We start from the raw sequence: 23,691 nt of genomic DNA, 5'->3' as shown, positions 1-23,691 counted from the left end.
ACAAAACGAAAGGCAACGTTAAAGGCTCCAATAATACAAAATAGTGGCTACTCCAGCCTGAGGGAAGTAAAAAAATATAGCATTTACCATGGCAATGAGCTGGCATTTAGACTAAACGTACGCCTGCGACTTCAGCTCTCATTGATTATAATGGCTCTTTTGCATATATACATTATATAGGTAACGAAATTACGATGTACTTGTACTTTGTCCATTTTCGTATTTTTAACATCATATGCCTACATGTTGTATGTGTGGATTAGGTTGTTTTCTTGCTATGTGTGTGGAAATAAGTTTGAGCAACAATGCGAAACTTAGCGTTAAATGTTCCAATGATACGAAAATAAACATAAAAAAAGCATTTACAATGTATATCTCACATTGAAACTGACATTGACTGCTTAACCCTGCTTATATGCTATGCATGGCTGGTGTTCCGTGTCCAGTGAAGTTGCTCAACACAGAACCTTTTGTTTCACGATGTACTTGACAATAGATAATGGCGCAGGGCGAGAGCGAGACTGCGTTCATCTTTATTGGAGCGTGCTTATTGACAGGCGCGCAAAGCGGAACGAGGGGTTTGGCGTTAATATAAACACACGACACACACGGAATGCCCGCTGTATGCAAAACAAATCGAAATATGGCAAGCATTTGAAGTTGAAATGAAAATGTGTACAGCTTTCACACAACACATATAATACATAAAACATTTGCTGTCGTACATCACACAATACTTATATTTCAAATACATGTGGCAGAATTGTAGGTTACTTACAAAGCATTAATAATCATCGAAGTGCATGATATCGAAAGCCAGTACAACAAAACCGGTGAGTAGTATTACAACGGACATAGAAGTTTTCTTGTCTGCTTTGTTGCAGTTATCTGGAGAAAATGTTTGGTGAGACTTTTCTACATCCATGTATTCAATATTCCAGTGACGCGTCCACCCACGTTGTCAAGCAATTAAGCCAATGTTAAGGCAATGATTACGTTTGACGATTTGAGCGCATTGTAAACATTGTGTCTTACGAAATATGAGACGTATTTTTAAAGAAACAAGTATTTTGGGGGTTATGGGAATAGGATAACGTTTAATATTTGTTGAACTTTAAATGCAAACAAAAAATCAAAACGTTATTACCGTCCTCGCAGAAGCACACGGTCGTGTTCCTAAATTCACTTGTGGTGATTTTGCATCCAATCGTCGCGCTTGAAGAACCACACGAGCGAATGGTTTGTGTGGTGTTGCCTGAAATTTAAAGCACTTTGGGTGAAACTATGTCGGCAATTCGCTTCAAGTGGTTTCGGTTCCTCGTTGGATGCGATCATGTGAAAAATAACTACTTCGGCCCACAAATAGTTTTCAACTTTAAATTGCATTTAAAGATGATTATGGTCTTATGCGGAAAAGCACGTATTTCACATTGAATGTGCAAAAGATCCATAATAATTAATGAGAGATGCAGACAGGCGTACACACTCTTTCGACCTGTAGGTCTCATCAGTGCAGCTGGTGACTATGGCACTGGGATAGCTGATTGCCGAGCAGGCACACATATTTCTACTTTGTGGTAGAGGTATTCATAATTGATCATTTTTGCTTTTTATTTTCGTATCATCGGTGTTGGCTCGAAAAGGAGTCAAAGCAAGCTGCACTGATGCGGACTAATTGGTCGAAACTGTGGACATCCGACTGTATCTCAGGTCATTTTAATCTTATCTCGATATTGGTATCGCTGGTTTTAAGGCAACGTCTACCCTAATGTACATGGAAAGAATCTGCCAGAATTAAGGAACTTTCTTACCGGATATTAGGGTTTTGGAGCACGTTGCATAACGAGATCGGCATTTTTGAGATAAGCTACTATCAAGGTCAGGTCCGCTGCAACTCAATGTTTCCGGGTAGGCGCACACATAGCAATAACCTAAAAATAAAAAAAAAATCATAAGGGAAATACTCCAATATGAAGAACTTATTCTAATGAGCTTCGCACAGCTCTGCTGAGACGTTTGTAAAAATGACTTTATATGCATGGCTATGTGCGCTTTCAAATCTAGTTTAGTTTTTTGAAAAAAGAATAATTGTACCTTGTTTCTGTTCAGAATTTGCTTCAGTACCAGCCTCATTGGCGGTCGGTGCCGCTTTCACAGCAGCTTTTATAAGACCACGACAAGCCGCTGCATGATAACAAGACAGAGATAGCAAGAGAAGCAAATAGATAACAGATTTCATTTTTCTCTCGAATTATGTTGTCCTGAATGAATATAACGCCACAATAATCCAATACTCCGTTTCGAAAGATTGCAACATCACACAAAAGCTTACGAATTGATTTCTTTTTCGCGTGCACATCAGCACAAGTTAAAAAAAATGCGTGCAACCCTTCGCTGAATGCTACAAGCAATACAGCGGCATTACGCAAAAACTGTAACTCGATCGGTAATGACGATGGAAGAACACCATTTTCCGCTCCAACTGCTCTGAAGAATTTTCAGTTTCTTTCAACCATGACATTTCATGCAAATCTTTTTAGGCGGTTTATGTTTTTGTAATTTGTATTCCATCACTGAAACGTACATTTATCAGCTTTTACTTGTTGAAAAGCGTGGTACCTCACACCGCTTGCAAATACTTTTCGACCTAAAAGGTCACAACGGTGTGCGTTACTGATGTCTTCAGCTCTCAGTGGCTCTTGTGCACATATAGTTTGTTCATATGCAGATATTTTCAAAATATCCTGGCAAACAACATGAGGGATTTCCAAAAAATAAGTAATTCCTTTGGTTGCAATGGCCACTGTTTGTTGTATTTTGTATGTTTAGGCAATTTAGAAATGATCTTAACAAAACCTGGATAATTTTATTTGTTCACTGTACCCAAACATCTTCGAATTTTCTTTACCATCTTTATTGATGTATTTAATTCTTGTGCTTGCGTTTGTGTTCTTTCAAAGCCAGTAATCTGCTCAGAAAAATATTCGATTCACGTCGATAAAGTGTAAAAAAAAACGTCTGCTCGCTAATGCCACCCAGTGGAAAATAAACCGCTTCAAGCTCACCCACCAGAGTTGCAACAGAGAACTATTTGAAATTACGACACAGTTTGGAACGCCGACGGCGCTTAAAATCGTGGAATTTCATTCGAGATCGCATAGAAAACATTACAATATCGTGACTGGTCGCTTACGTTCGAACTTTGCCGACTGTATAGAGACACCAATTTATTTGGAGGGAAAACGTCTGTGGTTTTTAGTTAAAATTAGTTTGGTGAGCCAAAGTAAAAAACGAATGACGTAAATCTTAAATGCCATTTGCAATTAAACGATTATAATTTTGTTCATACACAATTGAACAAAGAGATTTTGATTTTTTATCCTTATAATTGGGGGGGGGGGGGGGGGGGGGGGGGAAGCCACCTTTGTACTATTCGTAAAAATGGTGAATCCAGTGTAAGTCCGAACGAATTAAAATAAATACAAGTTGGCGTATTTGTTGAGAGCATAATAACCTCTGGTGTTTAGTGAGAGTGTGTTGTATTCACCCGATGAAATCTCCAGAAAAACACAAAATTTCGAAAAACACAGAAGCAAAAACTGCAATAAAGGTTTACGAATGAAATGCCTTTTTCGTGTTAGTGTGCAATATACGCTACTTGCTTGCACTCACTAGCCTCAGGCGTAACATTGTCTGAACGCCTTGGAAAGCTTACATGGAAAGAGGAATCAATTGCATTTTTGCGCTGTGATGTCATAGATGTGAGGAATTGAAACTACCGAAGGGCTGGTGAGCGGAAAATGCTTGGGAAGAGTTGCAGGATTTTTTGGACTTGCTCTGATTTACGCTATTTTGCACTCGAAAAATTTGTGAATTTTTTTTTGATGTTGTAGTCTCCCAAACAAGAGTTGGATTTTTGTTTGTAAGTAGAAATGGATGGCGAGAATTTTTATTTTTAGCTCATAGTCAAGACAAGATAATTCGAGGGCAAAATGAAGTCTGTTATATGTTTGTTTCTTTTGCTATCTCTGTTTTGCCATCGTGCAGCGGCTTGTCGTCTTTTCAAAGCTGTTATGAAAGCGGCACCAATCGCCATTGAGGCTGGCACTGCTTCAATTTCTACACAAAAGAAACAGAAAAAAGTAGAACTACTATTTTATAAACTATACTGGATTTGAGAGCAAAGAATTAACCTTATTTATGTATCTGGAATACAACCATGCATATAAAGTCATTTTTACAAATGTTTCCACACATCTGTGCAAAGGCATATGTGCTTAATTGTGGATTTTTTCCTACATGGTCCGATATTTTCAGGGTATTGCTATGTGTGCACCTACCCGGAAACATTGAGTTGCAGGGGACCTGACCTTGATAGCAGTTTATCTCAAAAATGTCACTCTTCTGATGCAACGTGCTCCACAATGCAAATATCCGGTAAGTAAGTCAGAATTTAGCCTTCGATTAGGCATTGCTTAAAACCAGCGACACCAATGTGTCGAGATAGAGTTCAAGTTATTTAAGCTGAATACAAAAAGAAAACAGTTTCGACCAATTAGGTCTCATTAGTGCAGCTTGGTGTGATTCTTATACTGCTTATATGGAAATAAATATATTTTTCAAATAATTGAAAGTATATCTTGGTGTATTTCGATCATTTATTGGGTTTATGTGAATTAGGGAAGTGGCGGGCAGTTAACTCGAAAACTGCCTGCACGTCGAAACCGTTGTGAGGAGATCAAACATTATTCCTCACACCGATGATGTTTAAATAAAACTGAAAATGACTTCAATTCAAGTTGATTTATTGCGCAATACCTACTTTCACACTTTTACGTACAAGACCATGCAGTCATTACTTGTAATGTAAAGGAAACCAAGCACTATTTGTCCAACGTAGTGGTGATTTTACTAAATATTGCATCCAACGAGGGACCAAAAGAACTTGAAGCCAATAAGTATTTTGATATTCAGGCTACAGCACCCAAATCTTTCGCTACTGTTCCTCTTCTGACGTTAATATTGGATGTGAAACAACCACGAATGGGTTGATGAACACAACCGTATGCTTCTGTCAGAACGGTAATAAAAATTCTGATTTTTTACTAACATTTTAAATTTAATTGACAAAAATCATTTGTTTTTATATTTCCATCTCTAAAAATTACGTGATTGTTTTACAATTATTAAAGATTTTGCATTACACAATGTTTAAAATATTCTCACAACTAATCATCAAACGTAATTATTGCATTAAAATGCCTTGGCATAATTAGGCGAGTCACTGGAATATTGAATGAATCAATGTAGAAAAATCTCACCAAACATTTTCTCCAGATAACTGCAACAAAGCAGACAAGAAAACGTCCATGACCGTTGTAATACTACTCACCGGTTTTGTTTCACTGGCTTTCAATATCATGTACTTTTATGAATATTAATGCTTTGTATGTAACCTGCGATTCTGCCACAAACATTTTTATAAGTATAAGCATTCACAAAGTGATGTACCACAACAAATGTTTTGTCATATGTGCTATGTAAATACTGTATACAGTTTCTATAGAACGACGGGAAAACTGAGCGAAACGTACATTTATTGGCTTTCAGTTGTTGCTCTTTGAAAAGCGTGGCGCTTCACGAATGCATAGCAAACATCTTGCTCACTTGCTAATATTTTCTGAATATCATTGCAAAAAATACGACAGCTTTCTACTGATGGTAATTAATTTGATTGCCATGGTAACTGTTCTCTGTGTTTTCTGTATTTGATTGATTTTAAAGTGATTTAAACAAAACCTGGATTTATTGTTTGTTCACTTTGACAAAACATCTTCGAACTTTCTTTACCACGTATCGATGTAAACAATTGTTGTGCTTGCTTTTCTGCACATTTAAAGTCAGTAATCTGCCCAGGAATAAATTCGATGCACATCGATAAAGAGTCAGAAAAACCGTCTGCTCGCCACTGTCATCAAGCGGAACATAAGCCGCTTCAAGCGCAACCACCAGAGTTGGTGCGGAGAACTGCAAAAAAATTTATTACGACACAAAAAGTATGGAACGCCGACAGCGCCTGGAATCGTGGAATTCCATACGAGATCACATAGAAAACAATACAATATCGTTGCTGATACACGATGCGACAATATCGCTTACATTCGAATATACGCACCTTGTCGTCTGTAGAGACACTAATTCACCAATTGTTAGCAAGATTAAGAAGTAAAACAACACTGTTTTTAGTGACAATTAGTTTTGTACGCCAAAGTTGAAAGCGATTGGGGAAAACCTCAAATACCTTTTGCAATATGTAATCCATAGAGCAAAATTTTAGCCCTACATCCAATATAACCTTTGGTTTCCAAACTTATCAGTAAAACCACAAATTTTCGTCACAATGCATTGTGTATGGAGTTTCCATGTAATCGAGAAATTCTTCGAACGAAAGTGCATCAGCTTGTCTCGTACTGTCAGTGTCGCATGCTTTATGCCAGCATTATCATAGGTTCTCCATTGCACTAAAGGTAGTGGGTGCTTTACATGGCTCTTATAAAGGGTTTATGTCCTGGCGGTTATGAGTAACAAACCCCATAGTTTTCTTTATGTTTCTTCAAATTTTTTGCATTGACTGAAGGATTTTTCTTTAAATCTATTCCAACGCGAAGCACTAATATTGGAAGTCGCATTACTTGTTTACTTGTTTTAAATACACACTGAATTAAATAGTAAATACACACTGAATTAAATAGTGAGTACACAATAACTGTACATCGAAAACTTGTAAGGCATATGAAACAACTTCGGTTATATTTGGTTCAAGTTCCAGTAAAGAACAGTATCAGGTCTTGTTAAGTTTACTTCAGAAGCGCTGCAACCTGAACAACAGTTGCCACGGCAACCAAAGGGATCATCCATTTTGAAAGTGCCGTCATCTTGCTTGCTCCGTTACAGTTGTCTATATTAAAAAGTATAAGTTTAGGTTCCTACAGATCGGTTGAAATCCAGGTGTTTGCCTCACCTGTCCCACAAAAACACACATCGGATCGTATATTACCGACCGTTACCACATGGCACCCGGAAACCAATCCAACGTTTGGAGCACATTCCCTAAACACCCCACTCAAACCTACATGTGAGAAACGTATAAAGTTATTCATTACAATTCCTTGATCAAGTAAGCACCACAGCCTTAATGTTTGTTTCTACATAAAAAACTTTTAACAAACATATGCAGTGTATTAGTATAGCTATTTTAGTAAATGTAGGAATCCTGATGTATATTTTTTGACAGAACTTTGCATATCAAATTAAAGTTACACCAACATCAGGAAGAATACGCAAAGTACAAAAAACCTAAAGCTGCAGAGTGAACACTTACCTTGTGTAAAACGAACGCTTGTGCACATGGTTATTCCACGACCACATTCAACTGACAGGCTATCTGGAACGACTGGTCCTTCGCATTGCGGAATGCTTGGATACGTGCAATTATAGCAACGTATAGATAACCCTTCAATACAGCGTTATAAACATTAACAGCATTTATCCCAATGGCAGTACACACACCTCTACAAGCCGAACAAACCAACAGAAATGAGATCAAAATAATTCTCATATCTTTTTCCTTCGACCTTTTTCCAATGAAATAAAGATTTTTTTTCCTGTCGGCAAACTTTATTCCTAATTTCCGGTACGAAGCTATGCTGTATGCAGTAAAACACATTTTTAACAAGCAAGTTTAACGATTGCAATTAAAACTATTATCAGCTTGGCATTTGCATTGCACTTTTAAACTCATATAGCCAAACCATATTACAACTAAATCTCAAACATATTGCGTTTCAACGTTACAGCTTCAACCACGACTGCTGACGAACAGAGATCCTGTTTAACAGATACAAAATCTACGTTCGAACCCCGGGTACTTTTCCAAGTTGTCAACACGTGATCTGACACCAGCTACCATTGTTCGGACACATTAGAGCGGAATCGCGTTACAAGACATTCGTTTAAGGATCTGGTGCAACACACTCTGTTTATACAATGCCTTTACACAATATTTTGTCGGAAACCAGAACTTAAGAGTCAAACATGACTGGTTTAAACAGATAGAAATTAAGGTGTGGTCGGCAAGGTCGTCTACAAGCGTTACACCAAGCTGCACTGATAATAACTTATTGGTCGAAACAGTGGCCACTTGTATTCAGTTCACAGAATAAATTTAAGTGTTTACCGTTTATTTTGTCGCCGTATTACAAACACAAAACCGCAATAAAAATGAAAAAATGCAGAGACAGTGTAAAAAAACATACAACGCGTCGCAATATATATATAATTATGTATGAGTTTGTTTGGAGAATCAGCGGATTTCACTTCCGCTGGAGGGCAGTGTTGCACTAAAAAAAAAACGTTCGGAAAATGCATTAGAGCTTCAACGCAGGAAAACATGTGAAAAGAGTCAATTTCATAACCATTCGAGGTTTCGAACAACCAATACTTGAGTTACACAAAGTGTGCATTGATGACCCGCATACTAAAAACCTAAACACAGTAGAACAAATGTACAGAATCTATGTGTCAGGATGCAGTTATAGTTGGGGGATGGATTTGATTGAAATTAGTTTGTTGAGATTTCAATCCACCAATTGTCCTTTTTGTGTTTCAAGATGCCCAGCTTGCAACTAACACTTACACAAATGAGACACCTTATCACAACTGAGACATTCTCAACTGAGACAACTGTATCAAAACATTCTAACGTGGCCCGCATAACTTTAGTATAATAACCAAAGTGGCAAGGACAAGCAAACTAGAGTGCATCCATGTACGTTCGAAACATGCTTTGGTGCAACGGAGCATCCAACGCTGACTGTTTGGAGTTGACATGTTGAAACTGGAGATTTTGTAGATATTTTACTACTGTGTTATATTTATGGTATATCTGTCATCAATGCGCAGCATGTGGCCATTTTGCATCTTACTGTGTTTTTCCTTATGTTATACCGAGACAATATAGACGGAATTGTTTAAACCCGTAACTGGCGGTTTTTGAGGCATCGTTTAGAAACATTGGATTGCGGATTTGTGGAGACAAATATTTGAAACACTGTTAATAGTTGTGTTCGTTAGTCGCAAACAGTTCATGACGGCCGATACAAACAGCGGGTTATATTGGTAAACGAAATACGCAAATAACTGCAGAAACGCAATCATCGCATGCTGAGGTGACAATGCTTAGTTACGTTGATTAAACGGCGAACATAGAACGTCCTTTTGTGACAGGTACTTCAACATAATCTATTGTATTTTCGTGGTGTTCAATATCGGCATGGAGTCAAATTTCGACCAGTGTGCCACAATAGGTATGCCTACTCGGGGATTGTATTAGCTTTTGTAAATCACAGTACATGGTTTACAAGGTTCCATTCAGCAAATAAAATCTTCTCAATCACCATACTGGTTCCTCATCAACGTCGATTTCGGCTTGTCGTCCGTCTCTTTCATAAGCTATGAAAGCGGCACCAACCGCCATTGAGGCTGGCACTGTTTTAATTTCTCAAAAAAAAACAGAAAAAGGATAAAACTACTATTTTATAAATTATACTGGATTTAAGAGCGAAGAATTAACCTCATTTATGTATCTGGAATACAACCATGTATATAACGTCATTTTTACAAACGTTTCAACAAATCTGTGCGAAGTTCAATGGCATATGTGTTTAATTGTGGATTTTCTCCCACATCATGTAATATTTTCAGGGTATTGCTATGTGTGCATCTACCCGGAAACATTGAGTTGCAGCGGACCTGACCTTGATAGCAGTTTATCTCAAAAATGTCAATCGCCTGATGCAACGTGTTCCACAACCCAAATATCCGGCAGAATCTATCCTTTGATTAAGTAATTCTTAAAACCAGCGACACCAATGTATCGAGATAGAGTTCAAGTTATTTTAGCTAAGTACAAAAAGAAAACAGTTTCGACCAGTTAGGTCTCATCAGTGCAGCTTGGTGTGATTCTTACACTGCTTGTACATGGAAATGAATATGCTTCAAATAAGTGAAAGTATATCTTGGTGTATTTCGATCATTTAGTTGGTTTATGTGATTTGGGGAATTGGCGGGCAGTTAACTTGAAAACAAACTTATCAGTAAAACCACAATCCTAATTATCTTCACAATGACTTGATGTATGGAGTTACCTTGTGATTGAGGACATTGTTCTGACGAAAGTGCACCAGCTTGTCCCGTACTGTTAGTGTCGCATGCTTTATGTAATCATCATAGGTTCTCCATTACACTAAAGGTAGTGGACGCTTTACATGGCTCTTAGAAAGGGTTTATGTCCTGGCGGTTAAGTGTAACGAACCGCAAAGTTTTCTTTGTGTTTCTTTAAATGTTTTGCATTGGCTGAAGGATTTTTCTTTAAATCTATTCCAAACCAAAGCTCTTACATTGAAAGTCATATCACTGGTTTACTTGCTTTAAATACACACTGAATTAAATTGGAATACACAATTACTGTACATCGAAAACTTGTGAAGCATATGAAACAGTTTAGGTTATATTAGGTTATAAGTTCCAGTAAAGAACAGTATCAGGTCTTGCTACTTTCACTTCAGAAGTGCTGCAACCTGAACAACAGTTGCCACGGCAACCAAGGGGATCATCCATTTTGAAAGAGCCGTCATCTTGCTTGCTCCGTTACAGTTGTCTGTATTAAAAAAAGGGTGAGTTTAGGTTTCTGCAGATCGGTTGAAATCTAGGAATTTGCTTCACCTGTCCCACAAAAGCACACATCGGATCGTACACTCCCGAACGTTACCACTTGGCACCCGGAAGTCAATGCGTTATTTGGAGCACAAGACCTATACAGCCCGCTCAAACCTGCATGTGAGAAACGTATAAAGTTATTCATTGCAATTCCTTGATCAAATAAGAACCACAGCCTTAATATTTGTTTCTACAGGAAGAAAATATTAACAATCATATTTAGTGTATTAGTACACGTGTAATGGTAAATGTAAGGATCTTGATACACATTTTTAGCATTTGACAGAACTTTGCATACTAATCAAAAGTTACACCTAAATCAGAAAGAATATGCAAAGCACATAAAAGCCTAAAGCTGCAGAGTGAACACTTGCCTTGTGAAAAGCGAACGCTAGTGCAACTGGTTATTCCAGGATCACATTCAACTGAAAGACTATCTGGAACGACTGGGCCTTCGCAGTCCGGGATGTTTGGATACGTGCAGTTATAGCATCTTATAGATAACCCTTCAATGCAGCGTTGTAAACATTATCTCCAACAGCATTTATCCCAATGGCAGTAGTTTACAAATTAAATTCTCATTCACGTACAATAATAAGCTGGAAAATATATACACAGCACAAACCTCCACACGCCAAACAAACCAGCAGAAATGAGATGAATATAATTTTCATATCTTTCGTTATCCTTCGTCCTTTTTCCAATGAAAAAAAGTTTTTTTTCCGTGTTGGAGAAATTTTTCTCTAACCCCTGCAACATAGGTATACTGTATGCAGTAAAACACATTTTTCACCATCAACTTTTACGATTAAAATGCAAACTCTTCTCAGCTTGGCATTGCATTTCACGTCTAAACTCATACACCCAATATTCTTATGACACAATCTTAAACATTATATTGTTCAGTCATAAGTGTCCTCGTGACGAAAAGTTCATCAATGCTGTTTCGTGTTACACTGATAACTCTAGGCCATAAATCAGATAGAAATTAGTAAGCTGAACGAGTACATATATATGTTAACTCTTCCTGTCTCCATATTCCAACCCTCTAAAAGTCATATGTGTAAGACAAGCCATAGATCATTTCAACAAAGCACCCCTGTTAGACAGAAATGGTGTCGTGAGGTTAACACACAATACGCGACTATTTAAGCAAACATCCGTGACATTGTTTGGCATCAAATAGAGTCCAAATAGCTTGTTAGCCTGACAAGAAATTATAAGGATAGGTCTGTTTGCAAAGTAAACTTTGTATAACGGATGTGCGTGACGAGCTTTTGCAATATTTGTTCGAAGGAAAGTGAACCAGCTTGTTCCGTACTGTTAGTGTTCCAGCTTTATGCCAACAACATTGCTTCTCCATATCTACTCTGGTTGATGCTCTTGAAGGCTGTTTGAAAGGGTTTATGTCCCGGGGATTAAGATTAACGTCTTATTTTTCTTGAAATGGTTTGCATTGACTAAAGCACAAGATAAAATATATACTCACATACCTTTACACGCCAAACAAACCAGCAGAAGTGAGATCAATGTAATTTTTATATCTCGCGTCTTCACTTTGTGTTTTTTTTCTCATTCACAAGATGTTTTTTTCACGACCACAGCAACAATGCTACAGTTAAACAAAAAGTTCTGCACAAAAATGTTTCAGGACCAATAAAAGTATTTCAAAGAGCAGCTACAGACCTAAACTCATGCACTTAAACCATATACTAACAACTAAAACATGTAATTCGTCTACTACAGTGGTCTTGTGACGAAAAGGTCATCAAATATAACAGACAATTGCCACGCCCCATGTTTTCGCCACGCTGGTTCGTGATGCATTTATGATTCTGTTAACACGTTTGATGCAAAACAAATCCTGATCCATGTGTGTTTAGCAGTGGTTTAATGTCATACCCAGCGATAGAACTTCTGAATTTTCCCTTTCGGTATCCACATGTTTATATGACTCGATTTGATGGCTTTTGTGTGATATTTGGAGATAAACGAATTACACATAACTGTCTAAGGCCTAAAGTTGGGAATCGGATTGACAGAAATCTTCCTACATGTGGTTTTGCAATTGTTGTTTGAAACACTTTTCGCACCATCAGAATCTCACCGTACAAACCAACAACGACTTTAAATCACGTTCTGCCATATTTAAACACACCATTTGGCCAATGGTTCACATGGATTTCTACGTGAGTCTTGTACACATGACAACGGTATATGCCAACCAACTATGACGTAGCATAGTAACATTTATCCACGATGTCACAGAACAGATTGCAAAGGGAGGTAAGATCACGAGACAAACATACACAATCGAAATGTTCCTGTATGTTTAATATACTCAATGTAACATTAGATATGTTTCTAAAATTCTGAAAGTAACTAAGCCTTATTACGATTATGGAAATAGTCGACATATCTACTTTTTCAACAAACCAAAACAGGGAAACGTATCACAACTAAGCACAAATGAGAAAGGCAAAATAAAAAGAGATCATTCAAAACTTTATGTAATCGATACGCCCATTCAAAGTTTTTGTACAAAACAAAATTATATACAAGTGTTTGTTCCAGCAACTGGTTTCCATTCATTCTGTCCACCAGAAGGCGTGCTTGATTAAGATAAGAAACGCAGGGACCAACATCGTCAGTGTGAAACGAAGTGTGTTTGATCCACTACCGGTATTGCAGAAGTCTGTGCATACATCACATGATTAACTCACACTGAATGAAGATTGTTGCTTTCAATCACTTTTACCTGCTTCACACGAATAATGACATGTCCGCCCAGTGTACCCAGGAACACTCCATCGATGCAGTCAGTTCTAGGTGATCCACAATACCGCCTTATTAGAAGACCTTCGTCACCTGTGGCATCTGCATGGGAACAGTAAAAAGTTTTGTGACCGATCCAATAGACTTGTGTTGTAACGTTTGGTCAGAAATTTCAGCTTTATTAAGAACGGTAAAATGTATTTGCAGGGACAGACAATGTTTATCCAACTACATTCTGTTGTTTACATAACGACTTACGTTGTTATTTGAACAAAGCTTACAGGGATTTAGCCATGTTGATTTTTGTGACAATGAAAATTATTCGCAAATTCGAATTTTACGGCAAGGTGTTTTGACATGTAAGCTTATTCGGCATGTGACATTAACATAAATCCTAACTAACCTGTGCCACGTGACACCGCAACTCGACACCTGCTCGAGGAAAGAGTGCAGGTCAATGTATTCCTGCTATCCGTCGAATTGGGGTTGAGACAACTCGCCCCAGTAACTGTTCCTTTTGCAGATTGATAAGTGCAATCAAAGCATGTTATGCAACAGCCTGAAAGCGAATCGAAACATACATGACCAATAGTCTGTAAAAGGGCCCGCAACAACATCTAAGTTGCAAGGATATTAGCAGTGGAAAACATCGTGTTATGCACAAACAAAACAGACAGTTTTGAATAATTCGGATGTGGAAGAACCAGGAATGATAATTTTCGATACTTCATTGGTTTCGCATTGAAACGAAGACATTTTATTTAGTAAACCAGCTATTTGCAGTAGGGCGTTTTTGCCGTTTGTTTTTGTTTCATCCATCACATGTTTAAACGGCAATGTTGCAATTATTACGAGGATATTAGAAAAGGAAGTTTAAAACAGGACATTCTACTTTTACGCAACAGCAACAGAAACCTTCCTGTTTGACATGACGTCATTTTAAGGCTAATTGACGCCAGTGCGCCTGATCAAGTGGGTGCGTTTGTGGTGGTTCGTGCGTGACAAACAAAACGCGATATCGACAACCAGAAGTGTTAGGTTTTTCGGCTTATTTCTTATTCCACATCTACGCGACCCTTTTCAGGCTCCTAATTAAGGTTCTTTAACATGTTAAACCAGGGAATCCCATCTATATGGAGCTGAGATTTATCAATCAAAAAACTTTATAAAGCGGCATATAATTATCAAAAATATAAACAATCGTTGATTTTAAAAAGTTGTACGAAACTAAATCATTAAAACCTGAATGCGGAACACTATACTTCCATTCGAGACGGAGTAAGACGTGAATTATAGTTTTAATCAGTACTAACACCTAAGGCACCATCTAAAGTGGTTGAGTGTTCCGCATACGACAGCCCACTTTTAGTGTGTTATTCTATGCATTAGCAGTGAGATTTACAATTGTACTTACCTTCAGCAATAAACACAGCCAAGATCACTGCTACTACTTTCATCATGAAGGTTTTCAAAAAAGCAGCCAGTAAGTCCTAGTCGCACACACAATAAATGAAAAACAACTCTGTGTTATTCACTAGATAACTATTTAACAGGGAAATATCAACGCGTCACAGCGACTTCCTCGGTGACGTCATCACTCTATGTTTACTCTGGGGAAATACAGTTTGCGCTAACTGGTCTTTTGTGCTTCTGTAAAATTGCCGCCACAAGTGTTACGAAAAGGTTGGCGAGGAGAGGGGCGAATATAGGACATGCGCCCTGTTGTTGTCACGCCTCAGTGCACAGGCACACGCAGCGATGAAGCATCCGCATGCCACAGTCACGTGATTTGTGGAATGTATCGTGTCTACCCTATAAATGCTTATGTGGGAGCCTGAGTTTTTGTCCTATTGTTACACATTCATTTCGACAGGCCAATATAAAGTAACGACGTACGCTCGACGCATAAACAACATAGAAACCTCAATCAGGGCTCGTGGCCCGGATAACCGACGTTTAAGACCCATTGTGTAAGAAACGATTTTGTCAGGTTGAACTAATATATGACAAAACGTTACGTTCGGCAACCTTTATGGTCAATTGTTTGCATGTGTTTCAACCAGGAATTCTCGCCGATCACATTCCATGTGACTCTAAAGTTAATACCTTTGATGCAATAACCTAGATGGTTGCCAAACTGTGGGCCATAGCCCTGTACAGAGAAATTTCTGGGCCATGGCCCACCAGACATTTTCAATGGTTCACAGAACTATATGAATGGATTAAAATGCCACTGTAAAAATTTAGTTTCGTTGTGTTCTTGGCAGTTGTTGTTATAGCACAAAGCATACCGTGATCTATTGAGTTATTTACTTTGCTTGTTGGGCACATTAGACGTATTTGATTCATGACAGTGCATAAAAACAATAACACACTACTATCAAATTCCATTGTTTACTACAAATCGTTTTTACATATACTATGCCTGCAAAATTGACATAATATTTCACCTTACCTATTCCACGTGCCACTACAACGCGCCAACAAGTTTACTATCGCTCGAATAGCGATTGAGGCAAATGACCCCAAGTAACTCTTCCAAATAGTTAACTGCAGTTAAAGCAAAGCAACGTATACATGAAAATTGTAGTGCGGCCGAGTCTGTCGATAGACTTACAGGTGCCACAGTAAAAAAATATATTACCAGTGGACAGCGACATGCTATGTGCTAAAATAATGGATGGATTACAAAAGTTATTGATACTAAATCCATTTGGGGCTAATACTAATAAACTGCACCTGTGTACATGAAACCAACAGTGCCAACAACACGGATTTTTCTCAATATCTTAGTATTAAGTACAATTTCTGTGGCGGTGATGCAATGGTTTCCACTGAGGGTCAGTTAGGGTCATCCTACGTTATAATAACAAATGACGTCAGTAAACCACAATGACGCCAATAATGTGCCCGGTAAAATGAGTAAGTCGGCCCTCTCGGCGTAAACATGAAGTGAAAAGCAAACAGCCGTCTTTTTAGGAGAAACGGGACTGGCGTTAGGCAAACGTTTACAGAAATCTGGAACCCTTTCATGCCATAAGAGTTTATGTACCCGACCTACGAAGCAGTTTCTCCCACGATTTTACGAAAGTCACCGAGAAGGAGGTATAGTAAAGACCAGCAAGAAAGAAGCATGAAAGTGACAAAACACAACAATGCCGACTTGTTTTCGTGAACATTAATTGGGAGTGTGATCATATACTGTATATACACCTCTTAAAGGGAACAAATATAAGGAAATATTCTTCATGTCCACTTACCCAACGAAACCAAAGTATAACAAATGTGTATTCATTACAACCAAGTACAAATAATACTACAAAAATGAAAAAAACACGAATATTCATAACCGATACTTTCAACAAAACAAATGCATTTATATAAAACAAAATTATGTACGATGGGTCGTTTCAGTGAGCATTTATTTTTCGGTGATTATTAATTTTTTCCGGCGATGACTCTCTTTCCACTTATAACGCGTGCTCGAAAAAGAAAATGAAAGCAGGAACCAACATCGTCAGTGTGAAACGAAGTGCGCTTGATCCACTACCGGTATTGCAGAAGTCTAAATCACATCAAACCCAGCTTGAAAGACATAACTTTACTATTATTTCATATTACCTGTTGCACACGAGTAATGACATGTCTTTCCTGTGTACCCCATGTACACTCCATCGATGCAGTCAGTTCTCGGTGATCCACATAACCGCCTTATAATAAGACCTTTATCGCCGTTGGCATCTATGAGAAGAGTAAAACAGTTATTGACAGAGTTGAAAAACGGTGAACTACATTTTGGAATTACGTGACCTGCAATCATTTGGCCACTGATTCGGTATATATTATAGGCCCCATCAGTGCATCAATTAAAATCTAGTTCCGCTTTTGTTTGCGTTTGGTGTTGTAGCGTTTCGGCTCTAGATTTAACTAAGCTTTCTGAAACACCGGCACACGTCAGACTCCAGATCGTGTAATACAATGAATAGAAAACTAAAAGTTACCAACACAGTATTATTACAAATTAAGCACTGCGCAATATATTGTGTTAATTACTAATAAGATACTGTTCGTTCATTCAATAGTTTTGCTGGAGTCGTTTTGGCATATATTGAACCTCTGGAATTGACATGTAATTAAATCTTACCTATTCCACGTGACACTATAACACGACAGCTAGTAACACGAGTGCATGTCAATAAGTTCCTGCTATCGCCTGAATTGGGATTGAGACAATTTTGCCCCAATAACAGTTCCTTTTGCAGATTGATAAGTACAGTCGAAGCATGTTATGCAATAACCTGAGAGACAATTGTAATAAAATGAAGTCTGCAGGAAGGCTTGCAGTTGTAGCATGAGGATATATTAGTAGTAAGATGCTTTATACCAGCTTGGACAAATTATTTAGGATAAAACCTACCTATATTATGTTCGATTAAATTTTTTGTCATACCGGGATTTTAACCCAGCCCATCTTGAGGGAAATCCCGTTCAGGGTTCCTGACACATGGGTTGTACGTCTTAACCGATCAAATATTTGTTTGACATTAATACAAAAAAGTGCGAAAGGTTGTGAAAGAAAGTTGTTTTTTTATTTTGATCATCACCGGTACGAAAGTTTCGGTACAATGGTAGATGTAAAATAACTTCGTAACGGGAAATTCTACCACAATAACAGGAACAGCAGTTCTCTGGGATATGACGTCACTACCCTTTATGACGCCATAATACGCCCAATCAACTGAGTAATTTTCCACTTGTTGGTGCTACACGTCATTCAAGCATTTGGGCCACACTAAAATACACTATTATCTATCACTGACTAGTAAACGACTTTATTAGCACGAACTTTCGCGTGCTTGATCTCGCTTTATCAGGTGCAGGTTTTGCTGCAAAACCAGTGCACCAGCAAGCATTATAGGCATAGACCCGAGACGGACAGAGCGAATTGAAGATAGAAAAATTTATACTTTTGAACAGTGTTTACGCGTTGGGAATTAAAGCACCCTATAAACATGAAACACTTTGGAAGCACATTCAATGCCGTGCAGTAGCAGTATACAGTTATTGGTATCGGGTTTTAACTAACCTTCAGCAACAAACACAGCCAATAGGATTGAAATAACCTTCATCGTGAAAAGTTTTCAGGTGCACTACCAAGTAGACCAAGCTATACGCAGACAACAAACTCAACACAGTGTTGTGTAAATAACCAAATGCATCACTAGCCGGAAAGTATCAATGCGTCATAGGGACTTCCTCTGTGACGCCTTCCCTATCAATTACACAACACCATTAAAAGCAGCTCTGACATTTATTTTTTGGTTACAAGGAAACATGAATGAACAAATCAACTCAAACAGCTTGAACACACAACGTCGCTTAAGAGTGCGATCCTAACAACCTTAAAACAATGTGGAGGTTTTGCCACAAGGCGGTACTACATTACAGCATGGCTTTAAGTACCGCAGGGGCTCAAAATCATGTAAAAATGAGTGATAAATTAATTTATACTTTTGGGTTGCGCGCCACGCGAGTTAAGTAGAGAAGGTGAAGTCAATATGCTATTGATGATAGTTACCTAAGGTAGACCTTTCCAACATTACCTAATTCATCATCAGTACTCAAGACTGCGTAGACTACACAGAAGGGAGACTCAATCGCGGCGACCAAGGTACTGATGATGAACCAAGTTAGTGTTCGAAACCTCTACTTTATGTAATATGATCAACAGCATACTTCCAACTTTGGCTTTTCAATGGCATTTTACATCACGAAAACTTCAAAAAAGCACTTCAAAAAGATCGCAGGGCAATGATCGTGTATGCATAAAATTATTAATTCATTATGAAGCAGCAGAAAGTACGCCAAACATTGGCAATGTTTTAGGGCGAGCTATTTTTTAACCAATGATGCGACAAATAAACCAAAAAACAGCGTGGTCATATGGTTTTTCTCGGTTCGCGCCACGACATTTGACCATGCCGTTTTTTGCACATTTGCATTTGTATATTCTGATGAAGGCTGCTGCAAAGCAACTGAAAAGTTGGTGTTATTAATATTATCGCCAGAAGAGCTGTCTTGTTGTGATAATATGGCTGGCATCATTGGTAATGAATTGTTTAAAACATCAGTTCACGAATAGTATAATAAATGATTAGTATAATTGGTATAATTAGTATAATTAGTATAAAAGCAAGCTATTTCCATCTGTGGGCAAATACACCTTGATGGTAGGCCATAACTATATGGCGTACTTCAGTAAAGTTGCAGCCACCCACACGAGGAGAAAGGTTGGTGGAGCTCCAAGTCGACTTGATTCGTTGCCGGTGTTACATAGATCTGTTACATTATCATGTTTAGCGAGCTTAAGGGGAAAATAACGTGATAAAAAGCTCCTGTTCAACGCTTTTACATTTACCTGTGTTGCAAATAGAGATGCATATTGCTTCAGAACAATCACTGCCTGAAGATGTTGAACAGGCTCGAGTTATAAGTAGCTTTGGTGAGGCCTTAGTTCCTACACATAAAGCAACAATTACTCACATATAATTCTCAATGGCCACTTTCAACGTGCTTGTGCTACATCACGCAAGCAACCACATGAAAATACATCACGATAATTGATTTTACGGAATAGCAACCTTTCCGAGTTCCTTCGTACAAGGGTAGATTACGTTTTCATGGTCCAAATTTATGATTAAAGGTCTTTTTACTATGGTGAAGTGTGTGCAGTTTTCACCTGCTCCACGCATAACATTAGTGAGGCAGCTCTGTCCAGAACTGCAGGTCTTGATGTTGGACGTGATGTTGGGTCCAATACAATTCCTTCCAGGTTGAGCTCCATTGTTCGAATTGTGCTGACAACTGTAGCAACGAAGGGAAATACCTGCGAACATGCCAATAGGTTTGCGTTTAAATGTGGCCTTGGAGACATGGTAAGATAATATTGAAATTATGCAGTCATTAAACGGGTTGCATTTTATTTCATCACGCAGAATAGATGTGGCCTATCTAATTCATACCTTTAAATGTAATATACTTCATGATTTAAACATCAATTGAAACCAAGCAATACATGTAGAAACAATCTATATAAATTACATTTAACATGCACATGCAGTTACAAAGAACAATAACATTACTTTGATATATTTTTGCTACATCAAGACAGTGGTTAGGTCAAGCCGGTTTTGCAACAACTTTGCATTTGTATGCAAAAAAATAAATACCGATTTGACTTCGGGCACCGCATGGTAAACAATAGGCGTCAATTTAAGCCAATTTGAGTTTAGGTTTACTTAAGAAAGATTTGGAAAATAAACTATTGTAAATAAACGTCCTCACCTCCTGCAAAGAGCCCAACAAGGACAATCACAATTGCTTTAAATGACATGATTTCTACTCAACTGGTTCACGCAAACAACTTATTCGATGTAACTTTCTGAACCATGAACAGAAAGAATTTACGCGACAGCAATACACAATAAATGTAGAATGTGCGAAAAAGGCACAGAAACCGCTGTTCACGTTTTTACCCTGGGGCGTCCGAGCAGTTAAATTACGTAATTTAAGCATTTGACATTTATTGTGTATCCTGTCGCGAAAACCTTTGTTCGAAAGACGAGCTTAGTTAAACATGTCAACATTAATCGCGAAGACTCCACTGTGTTTGTGATATTTGTGTCCGAGTCCACAACTCTCCCGTCTAGCAAAGGCGTTTTCTTTCCCGACTTTTTGAAGGCGTTTTCTATGAGCAACTGAAGCTACTGAAAAAAACAATGGTTTTCCGGAACATCTTTGTATCTAGTCTCAGTGGGGCGATCCTGTTAATCATGATATTGCATAAAATATTATGCGTTGTCTCGGTAGAGGAATTAATCTTTGTCTAAAAGAGCCAACTAATGTTAAATCCATTCTGAGTTGAATTAACATCTAGTTCCATGTTCGTTAATCATATACAGAAGCGTAAAGTGGTATTTGTTTCACCAACATTAGTGAGCCTTTGAGTCTTAAAGTAAAAACCATCGATGCAGATCCCAAAGGCATCACTACGTCGACGATTCTTGCATGACTTGAGGCCGGATAAATTTGTTGACTAGAAAGCTAGAAGAGAGTGGTCTTTAAATAAAGTCACTACAAAGTTGTATGTAAGTCGCTATCGCCCTTCTTTACTATTTACCTTATTCATGCAATGTGAAACTGGGATATGTCATGCATCACCTGCTATGTTGTTTACGGTTAACTGCAATTTACAACTGTTTGCTTTGTCCTTATCCTGTTAAGTTCTTCTTGGGACTTTAGGATGTTGGCGCGACTGCCTTTGTACAGATAATAGGATCAATTGTTGGCAGGCAGTAGGAACATTATATATTGCTTTGTACAATTGTTTTAAAAAAACATCTTCTGCTTACACTTCATTGTCTGAAAAATACCCTTCTAATTGCCTTTTTTTGTTTATTACGTGTTAAATTTATACGGCGATTGAATGCAGCAATTAACAGCCTTTTCGATGCAGCAGTGGTGACGACCACACTTTTGCATCATTCATATTACGGTATTGTTTCTCTTTAACTAATCATTTCTTATATTTTCTGACATGAGATCATTTCGGAGCGGAAATTAACCGATTAAACTTAATTAACAAAACATTTTAAAAGTGGTAACAGCCGAGAACAGTTGACAATGCGACGGCCAATACCGAAGCATTGGAAATAGTGGCTTGATGATTAGCTCCATTGCAATAATCTGTAAAACAAAAGTATAAAATCAATAATTTTAATCCCGATATTTTAGGCGTAATCCATTACGAATTACAGCAGTGTATGTTAACACACTTTACTGAAAAAAATTTCTTTCGTTAGCCATTTTTTATGAACTCCGCATTTCGTAATTGTTATAAAAACTTATTCGATGTAACTTTCTGAACGAAGAACAGAAAGAAGTTACGCGATAGGGATAAACAAAAAATGTAGAATGTGCGAAAAAGGCACAACACCGCTGTCTGGGGCGTACGAGCAGTTAAATTATGCACAGCGCAACTTACAAGTCACATCCGAACCACAAATAAAAAGAAGTTACCCGAAGAACCTTAAAATTGTAGAATGCGCCACAGAATCTGCAAATCGCCAATTTGAATCCTGGGACAATTTGGGTATAACTTTATTTAGAAGTCTTCGAGCATTTAAGGCTGCTGGACAATTTCGTCTCCCATGTAAATCTCTGTGCCATTATTTTTCATATATTCATGACCTTTTTTGAGGACTGTAATTTAAATCTTTATGTTGTAATTATACGCGTAGTATAGAAGCCATGCAATGAGTTTGACGTGATAAACAAGGAACACAGCTGTATCATTTAATTTCTTGGTTCTAACCTCAAACAAATTATCACCGCAAATACTTAGTGCTATAAGCAAAAATAACCACAGAAGCAGTGCTATAAAAATATAACACAATTTTTCTTTTTCTGTTTGACAAATGACCCAAGAGTATTTAGGCGACCCAATACAATCTGTTTCGGCATATTACTCAAAATTTTTCAAGAACGAACATAAATGTCCTTGGCGAGCTATGCATATGCTGAATTTAATTTTAGTCATGACCCTGAGCCAAAATATTTCATTAGTATAAACTCATTGGACTAATAAGTTAGCTTTCCTGTTCGAAGATGCCAAAACAAAACAAAAAATGCAGGTTTTTACACAAAATTATCGAAATCTCTTGTACTTTTATTCTCGATCACGTTAAAGTGTTGCGACATCAAACAATTGTGACGTCTGTTTAGTTGCTTTGCCCTTTCCCAGTAATCTTGACGTGTTATTCATCGTGTCAATTTTTGTCACGAGTCACATGAATTTGTCACGCACGAATTCGAAGTTTCAAGCTTCGTACAACAGATTGTCAATATTTTGCAAAACCGGTGACAATATTGTCTCGGACGGACAAACTAACCTGTATGAAAAGTTGAAATTATGTACATATCATGATGTACTCTAACATGCGTTCCGGTCCTCCAACCATTCGACCAAAAAAGCTTAACCGTACCACTTTATTTGTTTCTACGTTTCACTGATTCGCGACAATTATGCTGGAGTTTGAGATAAAACCTGATACAATTCAGGTTTGGAACCACTGCTGAGCA

At 37.9% G+C, this 23,691-nt stretch overlaps 4 protein-coding genes and 2 long non-coding RNA genes across 7 annotated transcripts; 1 reads left to right on the top strand and 5 right to left on the bottom strand.

The window, feature by feature from the left end:
- Positions 1-518: 518 nt before the first annotated feature.
- On the bottom strand, positions 519-2,373 carry LOC145889748 (uncharacterized). The gene is made up of 4 exons (XM_082980769.1): positions 2,095-2,373; positions 1,812-1,931; positions 1,148-1,255; positions 519-888 (listed from the first exon to the last, which is right to left on the bottom strand). The coding sequence occupies exons 1-4, from the start codon at positions 2,237-2,239 to the stop codon at positions 785-787; spliced, it is 477 nt and encodes a 158-aa protein (XP_082836895.1). The 5' UTR covers positions 2,240-2,373; the 3' UTR covers positions 519-784.
- A 2,045-nt stretch (positions 2,374-4,418) lies between these two features.
- LOC145890640 (uncharacterized) lies at positions 4,419-5,460 on the top strand. Its single transcript, XR_014399570.1, has 3 exons — positions 4,419-4,437; positions 4,975-5,082; positions 5,338-5,460. It is a non-coding gene; the product is annotated as an uncharacterized LOC145890640 (long non-coding RNA).
- Positions 5,461-6,676: 1,216 nt separating this feature from the next.
- LOC145889560 (uncharacterized) lies at positions 6,677-7,727 on the bottom strand. The gene is made up of 4 exons (XM_082980538.1): positions 7,570-7,727; positions 7,382-7,513; positions 7,022-7,129; positions 6,677-6,958 (listed from the first exon to the last, which is right to left on the bottom strand). Exons 1-4 carry the CDS (start codon positions 7,724-7,726, stop codon positions 6,858-6,860), a joined length of 498 nt encoding a protein of 165 aa, XP_082836664.1. The 5' UTR covers position 7,727; the 3' UTR covers positions 6,677-6,857.
- Positions 7,728-13,022: 5,295 nt separating this feature from the next.
- Positions 13,023-15,284, bottom strand: LOC145889406 (uncharacterized). 2 transcript variants are annotated; one of them, XM_082980359.1, is made up of 4 exons: positions 14,966-15,284; positions 13,955-14,110; positions 13,535-13,653; positions 13,024-13,471 (listed from the first exon to the last, which is right to left on the bottom strand). In XM_082980359.1, the coding sequence occupies exons 1-4, from the start codon at positions 15,009-15,011 to the stop codon at positions 13,424-13,426; spliced, it is 369 nt and encodes a 122-aa protein (XP_082836485.1). In that variant the 5' UTR covers positions 15,012-15,284; the 3' UTR covers positions 13,024-13,423. The 2 variants fall into 2 exon arrangements, with proteins under 2 accessions (XP_082836484.1, XP_082836485.1); XM_082980358.1 differs by lacking the exon at positions 14,966-15,284 and having other exon boundaries at positions 13,023-13,471; positions 13,955-14,924.
- Positions 15,285-16,839: 1,555 nt separating this feature from the next.
- Positions 16,840-18,725, bottom strand: LOC145889407 (uncharacterized). The gene is made up of 4 exons (XR_014399494.1): positions 18,638-18,725; positions 17,696-17,849; positions 17,173-17,292; positions 16,840-17,116 (listed from the first exon to the last, which is right to left on the bottom strand). It is a non-coding gene; the product is annotated as an uncharacterized LOC145889407 (long non-coding RNA).
- Positions 18,726-18,849: 124 nt separating this feature from the next.
- On the bottom strand, positions 18,850-21,003 carry LOC145889657 (uncharacterized). Its single transcript, XM_082980648.1, has 4 exons — positions 20,896-21,003; positions 20,291-20,437; positions 19,970-20,068; positions 18,850-19,890 (listed from the first exon to the last, which is right to left on the bottom strand). The coding sequence occupies exons 1-4, from the start codon at positions 20,942-20,944 to the stop codon at positions 19,793-19,795; spliced, it is 393 nt and encodes a 130-aa protein (XP_082836774.1). The 5' UTR covers positions 20,945-21,003; the 3' UTR covers positions 18,850-19,792.
- Between the last annotated feature and the right edge of the window lie 2,688 nt (positions 21,004-23,691).

This window comes from Ascidia mentula, chromosome 2, assembly GCF_947561715.1.
Source record: "Ascidia mentula chromosome 2, kaAscMent1.1, whole genome shotgun sequence".
Taxonomy (NCBI): domain Eukaryota; kingdom Metazoa; phylum Chordata; class Ascidiacea; order Phlebobranchia; family Ascidiidae; genus Ascidia; species Ascidia mentula.
This window is presented reverse-complemented; position numbering and strand designations above follow the sequence as displayed.

Bases quoted from the DNA above. Each gene is read 5' to 3' on its own strand.
- LOC145889657 (XM_082980648.1), bottom strand. From the start codon at position 20,944: ATGTCATTTAAAGCAATTGTGATTGTCCTTGTTGGGCTCTTTGCAGGA. The intron at 20,069-20,290 runs GTGAAAACTGCA...CTTTATGTGTAG, and splicing joins TAATGTTATGCGTGGAGCAG to GAACTAAGGCCTCACCAAAG. The intron at 19,891-19,969 runs GTAAATGTAAAA...ATAATGTAACAG, and splicing joins CATCTCTATTTGCAACACAG to ATCTATGTAACACCGGCAAC.
- LOC145889560 (XM_082980538.1), bottom strand. From the start codon at position 7,726: ATGTGTTTTACTGCATACAGCATAGCTTCGTACCGGAAATTAGGAATA. The intron at 7,130-7,381 runs GTAAGTGTTCAC...TCTCACATGTAG, and splicing joins AAGCGTTCGTTTTACACAAG to GTTTGAGTGGGGTGTTTAGG. The intron at 6,959-7,021 runs GTGAGGCAAACA...TTTTTAATATAG, and splicing joins TGTGTGTTTTTGTGGGACAG to ACAACTGTAACGGAGCAAGC.
- LOC145889406 (XM_082980358.1), bottom strand. From the start codon at position 14,168: ATGTTGTTGCGGGCCCTTTTACAGACTATTGGTCATGTATGTTTCGAT. The intron at 13,654-13,954 runs GTTAGTTAGGAT...GTTCCCATGCAG, and splicing joins TGCGGTGTCACGTGGCACAG to ATGCCACAGGTGACGAAGGT. The intron at 13,472-13,534 runs GTAAAAGTGATT...ATGTATGCACAG, and splicing joins TCATTATTCGTGTGAAGCAG to ACTTCTGCAATACCGGTAGT.
- LOC145889748 (XM_082980769.1), bottom strand. From the start codon at position 2,239: ATGAAATCTGTTATCTATTTGCTTCTCTTGCTATCTCTGTCTTGTTAT. The intron at 1,932-2,094 runs GTACAATTATTC...TTTTATTTTTAG, and splicing joins AAATTCTGAACAGAAACAAG to GTTATTGCTATGTGTGCGCC. The intron at 1,256-1,811 runs GTAAGAAAGTTC...TTTAAATTTCAG, and splicing joins CTCCAAAACCCTAATATCCG to GCAACACCACACAAACCATT.